Here is a 9,622-nt window from a genome sequence, read left to right as displayed (position 1 = left end):
GGGCCTTTGGGATGGCTGTCTGACTTTCAGATCTAGAAAGCTTCTGAACCCGTCCAATGCCCCTTCTCTTTTTCCCTCAACCCATAAGAAAAAAACCCCAAAACCTTGAGTTGATGGGAAAGTTGCCCCCCTACACCTTATTCCACCCGTCTCAGCTTTGTGAGGTGTTGCAAAACTAAGTAATTTCCAACTTTTAAATTAAAAAGTTGAAAACATTTGGAACAGACCGTTCCATTCTTGCCCAGAGTTATGATGAATATTTAATCTGACTCCTTCCTCTCTCCCCCCACCCCCTGGGGGTAAGGGATTTTAGAAAACCCTAAATGATTTTCCTCACAGCTTATAATGTGTTCAATGAACTCTCCCAAGGACCAGGAACATATGCCAATTATTTTAATAATTTTGCTTAATATTATTAGGGGTTATAAATTTGATTTTAATAGAGAGTTGATTGCTTCAGAAGTTGGAGCTCAGGCAGCTCGCAGGGCCGCTGGGGAGAGAGCGAGACTGGCATTTGTCACCCTGAATCTCACACTACAGGCTGGCTGGCTGTTCTCTCCCTCCCCACTGAACAGGTAGTCGGCTTTGGGGAGGTTGCCTAGCTCTCCCCAAGCACCCTCAGGCCTGCTCCGAGCAGCTGGCGGGAAAGGAGAACGCGGTCTCCACTGCAGCCCCGGCATTCTGGGGGCTGGCTGGCAGAGCTGGCGACCCTATGGGGATGTTGCAGCCACCACCACAGCCCCCACCTTTTCACTGCTGGGGGAGGAGGTCCGAGACCGCCCTGAGCCTCTCTGAGATTTAGGGACACCCATGGAGAGAGAGCTGTCTCAGTGGTTCAAGGATTTTGACATAATTTCCACCATCCCTATCCCTTAGCTGTTAAAATTGTTTTTTTTTTTTTTTTTTCCTGAGAGCATCTTTTCTGAAAACTCTGACTAACTACAGAGGGTAGGATGCAAACCTTCCAGAAAAGCTGGTGGCTTAGGTACTTGCACTTAGCAACTTTGTATCTTAGTCTATTTTTGCTGCATTCTTGCAAAGATTCTCTTTCATTTGGGAAGTTTGTTGCCTCTCTGTTATTGCAAAAGAAAATTAAAACGTACCCTATCACCTTCTCTTGAATACCCTGATTATTAGTGCAGAGCTGTTGTGCTTAAAGATAAAGCAGTATTTCTTGTGCAAGCTCTCTGTGTAAAATCTTAAGGGAAAAAAAAAACACAAACTTCTGGTAGAAACAGGCCCTTTTAAACTATAATCATTGGGCCAAGTTCAAAAACAAAGTACTCAGCTCAGTTTTAAACGTGCAATTAAAAATAACTGTACCTCAGCTTTTCAGAGGGAGGGAGAGGAAGGGGGCAGGGAAGGGGGAAAACAAAGAATAAGGAAATGTTTAGTGCTCTTAAATCCAGTCCAAATAGCTGAAAGAAAGAAAGGCATTCCCTCAGATAATGGAGCCATTAGAAACTCTGAAGGTTCCTGCAGCCATTCCTCACAGGGGCTTTCCAAAAATTTAATTCACTCTCAGCTACTAAACAAAGGATGTAGAAAATAATTTTGAGACTTTCTGCCAAAGGGGCAGTTCAGCCTGATTTCTATACATACACATTCCTTCCCAGAATGCACAGTGATGATTCCCACTCTGATCCATATCTAAGTCCACCCTCTAGCTGCCTCCTTCCCATTTTCAAAAATAACTTTGCTGGAAGAAAGAATAGTATGTTCATGCAGTTTCAACACATTTTATTATATTTCTGTATGCATTACTCTCAAAACATATCACAAGAATGATCAAACCACTTAAAACCTTCAAATAAAAAATCTGAACAAGTTTATGCCCACAATTGTACATATTTATAGTTAAGAAACATTCTTTATAAATATTGTTTCCTCTGTAGCAAGTTAATACCATAATTTAATTACAAATGGATAAATATGGTAACGGGTATTTACAGAAGGAAGGGTGTTATTACGGAAAAAGCTAACGGCACGACGTTTATTTTTTCCCCCACAATCTTTCATACAGGAACTAACAAACTGAACTTGCAAAAGCACTAAAACATCACATGTAAACCCAGCTAACAGAAAAATACATTCACAAGCATTGTTGGTGGTGTGTGCGATGGGGTGGTGTGTTGAAGAAACAGAAGGGAGACTTTGGCACGGCTTGCTTTTTTCCCCCCAGTCTATAGTTGCATGAAGTTTACAATCAAGTTGGCTTATAAAAAGGAACACAATATTCAATACCACAGTACAAAATAAACCATTTTCTTCCACATTACTTAAAAAAGAAACCAGATAAGCTTTAAAAAAAAAAAAAAAGGAAAGGAAAGGAAAGAAAAAGCCCATCACTTGGGGAAGGGAAGGAAAGGGAAAGGGAGGAAGGAACGAAATCCGGAGTTTACAAATGGACAAACTTCTATACACCAAGAACCCATTAAAAATCACCTCGGAGGAGGAAGGAGTCCACTATGTACAGTTTGTCAGAAGACTCAGGACCAAGTGGGAAGGACAGTAAGAATGGGGGTTTGGCAGGAGGGTTTGGTTGAATATTTGTATGTTTTTATTCTTTCATTTTTATTTCATATTTTTATATGTTCAGCTTCAAAGACTCCATAAGAGATTTTTTTTTCTTTCATGCCTAGATTTGTTTCTTTAAAAAAAGAAAAAAAAAACTTTTTAAAAATCCTTCAGCTGGTAAAATCATTTTCATCATCATAAAAATCACATTTTAACAACACGATCACAAGGTACACCCTGGGCACAGCGCCTGGGCTAGGGACAGGGACTGGGACAGGGAGAGAGGCCCCGGGCACTCACACGTACCATTCATTGAAGTTGGAGGAGAGGCCGCTGTGGGCCCCAGCTGTCCCGCTGCCCGCGCCAGAGCTGCCGCCGCCCCCGCCGCCCGCCCCGCCGCCGCCCCCGCTGCTGCCGGAGCCACCACCGGAGCCGCCGCCGGAGCCTCCGCCCCGGTGTACCGCAGACACCGCTGCCGCCGCCGCCGCCGCTGCCGCCGCCGCCGCCGGCGACAGGTTGGAGCTGCTCTGGGGCTCGGCGCTGGGGGACACCAGCCCCGGGGGAGTGGACGACTCATAGCCAGAGCTGGCGGCCGGGGAAGACTCGGAGCCCTGCGGGGAGGACTCATGGACCTGCAAGACAAAAGCCGGGAGGGGGGACCAGAGGGGACTGGGTGTGAGTGCAGCTGCTGTGAGGCCGGGCCGCCCCAGAGGGGAGCACCCCAGAAAAGTCCCTGAGCGCCCCGGCCCCCTAGGGATCCTCCCGGGCCGGCCGCCGGAGGTTATCCTGGCCGGTGAGGAGCCAGCGCGCTAGGCAAGCCTCGCCCTCCACCCGGCCACCGCCGTGGTACCTTCATGTGCTTGCGCAGGGAGCTCGGGTGGGTGTAGGACTTATCGCACATCTTGCAGAGATACGGCTTATCGGAGGTGTGGACGTGCATGTGCTTCTTCCTGTCGCTGCTGTTGGCGAAACGCCGGTCGCAGCCCTCGAACTCACACTGGAAAGGCTTCTCCCCTGTGTAAGGCAAACACTGGCGCCTGAACCTCTCATCACCAGGGCTGCGCAGGGACAGGCCGCGGTGGGGCCGAGGAAGGGCTGCTGCAGGAACCGAGTGCCGAGTCCCTTAAACAGACTGCATCCCCACGGTGGCAGAAGCAAAGCGAAATTACCTCCTGCCCACCTGACAGCCCTTATCATTTACTGCATATTTTACCTTCTTCCTGAATAAGGTGGATTTCTGAAAATTCTTAAGGAATCTGGGTTAACTCCTGGCCCTAATATAAAGCTTCTTGGATTCACAGCATCTAACAAGTTGTTCTCACCACAGAGAAGCTGTTGTTATGACAAAATATTTGGGGCATTATCAGAATCACACAGGCTGCTGGGCTGCTGTCGGTTTCTCTCTGGGGCCAGTAGGCAATTACATTTGGAGTTGCTGTGTTTTGTTTTGGGGGCCGGGCTGTAGATAGAGACTGAGCCAGTATTTCTCATCCAAAATTCTGCAAATTGAATTAATCACAATGCTAGTCTCTCCTCCACTGTTCCAAAAATAAGTTAAAATTAAAGATAAATATTAGAGACCAGGCAGCCTTCTCACGATGGAGAGGCACAAGCTGGGGTGGCGTTGGAGTTAGGAAAACCTTTCAGAATCAGTTTAATTTTCTGGCGGTCCTAGCGTCCCGCTGCCAGAATTCCGAACGCCTGGAGTCATTTAGAGGTGTGAGAACTCAAACGTGGACCCACTTGGAAAGGGGGCCATTTAACGTTAAATTCCATTAGCACCTAAATTGTGTGTGTGCGTGTTTAAAAAGATATCCGCTCAGACGCAGGACTCGGACTCATAAGCAAGTATTTCATGCAAATACATTTCTCAAATTTTAAACCTTGTTAAAAGCTTGTCTCGCACCTTGGCTCCCTCCCTTCCCAAAAGAGAACAATAGGCCGCTGGCGCATCCCCACGTTGGAGTAAATATTGACGGGGGAAGTTGCTAAAACATTTGGCTTTCTTTTAGGAAATCGTCTGGCACGGTTTTGGCTGAGACCTGGTCATAGATGAATAATCTATGAGGCGGGAGGCGCTTTTTTTTTTTTTTTTTTTTTTTTTTTCTTTCTCGGCTCGCAATTCCCTCGCAGGGCCGCGCTGCCTGGGGCTCTCACTGACCGGGTTGTGGATACAAGTTGGGAATTGCAAATCCTCTGGTGCCCATTAAAACATTTCTCAAACTGCTGCGCAACCACCTTAAAGCCCCCGCGACCCGTCCCGAGATGGGATTTTAAAAACACTTTAAAAATGAGAAATGCTTTACAGCTTCGACTCGCACAGGGCTCATTTAATGGGAAACAGTCCCTGGAAGGGCGTTTGGTCCTGGAGTAAAAAGAAGTGGGAAAACACAAGCCACTCAAACACACACACACCCGGAGCCGAAAAGCACATTCACACAAGCTGGCAAAATCCTCTCTAGGCTCGCTTCCCGGGCACCGAGTTAGGGAACAGTTTTATTTTGTGCATTCTGCTTAGAAAGGAAATTATTAACTAGGGCTGAGCAAACGAAGCCATTGTATCACACCCGAGCATACAGTTGATGTTTCACTGATCATTTAAAACTCAATTTCCGCACATGGAAAAACCCAGCCCTATGATACTTGCATCGTCCAACAAAAACAAGCCGCTGCCTCTCTCGCACACACAAAACTCTCCCACCCCAGGACCCTGGCTGGAGATTGGTACCCAGCGTTGGGGGACACACACACACACAAACACACAAGAGCTCTCGTGCATCTATCCCCGCTGTTACCTGTGTGGGTCCTTTTGTGGATCTTGAGGTTCTCAGAGCGCGCGAAGACCTTGCCGCAGCCCGGGAAGGGGCAGGGAAAAGGTTTCTCTCCCGTATGCACGCGGATGTGGTTGACCAGTTTGTATTTGGCCTTGAAGGGCTTGCCCTCGCGCGGACACTCCTCCCAGAAACAGACGTGGTTGCTCTGTTCCGGGCCCCCAACGTGCTCCACGGATACGTGGGTCACCAGCTCGTGCATAGTGCTGAAAGTTTTGTTGCAGCTCTTCTTGGGGTTGCTCAGCTGCTCGGGGTCGATCCACTTGCAGATGAGCTCTTGCTTGATGCACTGCTGCCGCATGTAGCGGAAAAAGGCACCGGGGTGGTGGTGGTGATGGTGGTGGTGGGCCGCGGCAGCTGCCATGTTCATACCCATGTTCATATTCATGGGGCCGTACTGGTTGTGGAGCTGAGCGGCCGAGTAGGGGTCGGTCCTCGGGCTGGCCACCTGGCGGTATTGCTCTGAGCGCCCGAACACCTCGCCAGGCAGCCCGAGGCGCATCTGCCCATTGAGCACATTCTGCGAGCCGTGAGGCCCATGCTGCTCTGGGAGACCAGGGAAGAGGAGGTGGCCCTGCGCGTCCGAGTGCGCGTGGTGAAGACTGCCCGCGCCTGGTCCGAAGAGCCCATGTTGCCCGCCGCCCGGCGCGGAGTCCCCGAAGCCACGGCTGCGGAATAGGAAGTCTCGGGTAGAGTTGAAGGGAGGCCCAGAGTAGGAGCCAACGTGCGCCGCGTGGGGCCCGAGCGCTGCTGCTGCAGCGGCGGCCGCAGCGGAACCCGGGTAGGCGCCGGGGCCCTGCGACGTGAATGCAGAGCTCTGGCCAGGGGACAACTCGTGCGCGCCGGGGTTGAGCTTGAAGGCTCCCATGTGCGCAGCGGCTGAGTCTACGAAGCCGTTCTGTGCCGCTGCCAGGCTCAGTTCTCGGTCTTGCATTTCCGCGGCCGCCGCAGCTGCCGCGGCGGCCGAATGATGATGGTGGCGCGCGAAGCTGCCCACCCCGATGGCCGGGAACTGCGGCCCGGCGTCCAGAAGCATGGCCAGCGCGTCCGCCCGCCCGCCCGCCCCGCCGGCCCCGGCGAGCCCTGCGCTTCCGCGCCGCCTCGGCTCCCGCTCCGGATCGCGCGCGGGGCGTCCGGAGGCCGCCGGGTTTCGGACGCAGGCAGCGAGAGTAGTGGAGGCTTCAGCCCCAGCCCCGGGAGCGGCGCTCGTGCGCCCGCTGCCTCCGCCGCCGCCTGATCTGCCTCGGGCGGCCAGGCACAGAGCGAAGGCGCGGAGAGGAAGAGGAGGAGGCGGCGGCGGCGGAGGAGGCGCGGGAGGAGGAGGAGGTGGAGGAGGAGAAGAGTCCAAAGCCAGGCGGAGAACCAAAGTGTATTAAAGGAGCTGCGGCGGGGGCGGGCGAGCGGGCAGGGCAGGGGAGGGCGGGCGGGGGGAGGGAACGGGAGGGAGGTGTGGGGAGCCGGGCGGAGAGGGGGGCCGCCGGGGGGCGAGCGCCGAGCTGCAACTCCCACCCCTGCGCGCACACGCGCGCGCACGCACACACTCACTCGCTTGCCAGCCCCGGAGACTCTGGGCCCGGCTGCGCCGGAGGGCGCGCGCCGAACGGAATCACAACAGCTGTAGGACCAAGAGGCCCGAGGGGACGGCGGTGAGCTGGCGGAGCAAGCGGGCAAGAGAGCGAGGAAGGGACCAAGGCGAGCTCGGCTCTCAACGCCCGAAGCTGGCGCGCGCACGGCTCCACCTGACCACAGCGGGAGCGCTGAGACGCCAGGAGGTGGCCAGGCGCCCCGAGCACCGATCGCTCGCTTGGCCGCTGCCTCCTCCCCTGCGGCCCTGCCCGCGCAGCTCGCACGTTGCGGGTATTGTTCGGCTCCGCAGCAGCGGAGCTTAGCCCTCCTCGTCCTCCGCGCTTGGCATTGGCTTCATCTGGAGTAGTAAACTTGCAGTGGCCACGAATTCCCCCAGATGAAGGAAGCAGCCGCGCGGCTCCCCTTTTCTTTAAGTTGTGCCGAAGGAGAAGGCGGGGGATGGTGGGGGAGGGGGGTGCAGGGGAGAAAGCCGGGGGGGGGGGTGGAATGGAGGCTGGGCTGAAAAACAATAACAACAATAAAAAAGTGATCCCCAGCTCGCGCTTCTCCCCTAGCCGGTCGGCCCTGGGCGATGGACCTAGAGCCGGAGGCCGCCCCGGCTAGGACGCCAGAGCGAGCGGCCTCCCCTTCTCAGCTGCCATCGTCGCCGCCTCTGTTTATTTCAGTGGGCGCTGCCGCCTCAACAGCAGCCTTTTATTTTTAATTTTTGTCTCCTCCTTTTCCTCTCCCCTCCCCCGCGCCCCCCGAGCCTCCCGCCCGGCTTTACTCTCTACCTCCCTCCCTCCCGTTACAGGCCGAGCCTCCCGGTCACACCGCCCCTTTAACAGCGGCTCCCGCCCCTCCCGTTCTCCAGGTTCCGCTATTGGCCGCCGCGGCCTCGTCAATCAGGCGCCCCCGCCCCGCGACCGGCCCTCCTTGCCTTCCCCCGCCCCGGGAGCTCCTAGCCGGCGGGGTAGCCACGGATCGTGCTCGCGGGCCTAGCCTGCCAGCCTGTGGCGCTTCGCCTGCGCGCCTGGCGCGGTGGCTCCTTGTCCCGGCCGGCCGCAACGCCCCGGGAGCCGTGCGCCAGGCATTGCGAGGACCAGGCCGCGGGGTCATGTCTCCCCTGCCCAGGCCTTGGCGTGGAACGAGAAGGCACCCCATACCTGCGTCCTTCTGCGGAGTCCACCCATTCCCCGAGGATCCGTGCCACTCCCAGCGGCCCCGAAAACCCCAGGGACCCCGAGCCATGGCACACTGGCAGCCCGAGACATGGCCAACAGCCAAATCGCCCGGCAGGGGCCCTGAGCGCGGGGACACTTGGGGCTGCGAGCGACCTACTAGGAGCGGTTGGAGGGCCAGTCTCTTGTCGGGTTGGCACACCTCGCACTTCTCCCACCACCTTGGTAAACCTGCCTCGTGGCGTTGAACACGCAGGTGAAGGACCAGCGGTGTTGAAAAGCCGGGCTGACCCCTTTCTCCCGCTCCCCGGACGCTTACGCAGACGCCGCCCGCAGGCCGGGCGGTGGTCCACTTCAGCCCCGGGGCGCGCGGACTCCCCCCGCCGCTCGCGCCCTGCTCCGAATACAGCAGTAAACACTGGGCAGCGGCCCCCAGCGAGGGAGGGGTTGTTTGGAAGTGGTTTAAACAGACTGTCAGGGTGGATGCCCAGTAGCTGGGGCCGCTGCCACGATGGGCTGGTACATGTGGGTCGCCCAGCGCAGCCAAACTAGGTTCAGGCCTGAGTTTGCCTGCGAGTCAGGCTCAGGGCCTGGGAAGAAGAAACTGCCAGACTCTAGGGTTTAAACCATATAGAAGGTAAACATCACTCCTCCGGGAGCGAAAAGTGCTCCGGGAGCAGTGGGCCAGTGGGCCAGCCACGAAGCTGCTGCCTGCGTGGTGGCTCGCGGCCCTGCGGCTCCCGCCGCACCCCAGGACCCTGGCTGGCCACAGCAGACCTTCCCGGCCCTCTCCGCCCGAAGCTGACGCTCCCAAGGTAACCGGAGAGGGAACTGCTGCTGCCCTTAGGCCGCAGAGGTGTGAAGGGAAGTGCCTGAGGCCACGGCCTTTATTCACACATCTCTGGCAGTGAAAATAAAATTAAAATCAGGGAAAGTAACATGGGCTTCAATATTTTTATGTTAAAATGAAGTCAACGAAAACGCGGGAAGAATCTAGCTCACTATTGCTGGCCGAACCCGGCTCTCCCTTCGGCTCTAAAAACCTCTCCCAGTGTAAGGGGTATCTTAGTCCTGCTTGAGCTGACCGCACCTTCTTGCACAAGGGGCCCTGGGCCCTCCCTCTGTCACTCGTCCCCTGGCGCCAGTGGGGCGGGGGCGGGGAGAAAGAGGGAGACTGGCATTTCTTCTGAAAGCTGGAGTTTGCCTGGAACTGGAAATCTTCGCAGTTTTCACGCGGGCCCCTAAACAGATAGGGAAGGAGGGAGGGAGGATAGAAGAGAGGAGGGAGAAGGAGAGGGAGAGAGCGAGCTGCAGGCAGAAAGGCTGCTCTGCTACATCAAATCCATTCAAAAAATACCCAATGCAATCTCATACTTGTTTATTTTAGTGACCGATTTATATTGGGAAGGGGATTGAAAGTGCATTTGGAAGGCATATTCCAAAAATATTTCAAAAATTATTTTCCTCGACATTGGTTGTGAGACTAGCAATCTTGCAATCCAAAAAGCCTTACTTCCCTTCCTCCTT

The 9,622-nt window shown here is 55.0% G+C and overlaps 1 protein-coding gene across 2 annotated transcripts; it reads right to left on the bottom strand.

The window, feature by feature from the left end:
- Window positions 1-1,723: 1,723 nt before the first annotated feature.
- Zic2 (Zic family member 2) lies at window positions 1,724-6,394 on the bottom strand. Of its 2 annotated transcripts, none has more exons than XM_003477600.5 (3): window positions 5,313-6,394; window positions 3,368-3,531; window positions 1,724-3,149 (listed from the first exon to the last, which is right to left on the bottom strand). In XM_003477600.5, exons 1-3 carry the CDS (start codon window positions 6,382-6,384, stop codon window positions 2,814-2,816), a joined length of 1,572 nt encoding a protein of 523 aa, XP_003477648.2. In that variant the 5' UTR covers window positions 6,385-6,394; the 3' UTR covers window positions 1,724-2,813. The 2 variants fall into 2 exon arrangements, with proteins under 2 accessions (XP_003477648.2, XP_012996722.2); XM_013141268.3 differs by having other exon boundaries at window positions 2,993-3,186.
- Window positions 6,395-9,622: the final 3,228 nt, after the last annotated feature.

The sequence above is a fragment of the Cavia porcellus genome, unplaced genomic scaffold (assembly GCF_034190915.1).
Source record: "Cavia porcellus strain 051 isolate PalLab524CR breed Dunkin Hartley unplaced genomic scaffold, mCavPor4.1 scaffold_4, whole genome shotgun sequence".
Taxonomy (NCBI): domain Eukaryota; kingdom Metazoa; phylum Chordata; class Mammalia; order Rodentia; family Caviidae; genus Cavia; species Cavia porcellus.
The sequence above is the reverse complement of the archived record's forward strand: the minus strand, read 5'-3'. Positions and strand labels throughout refer to the sequence as shown.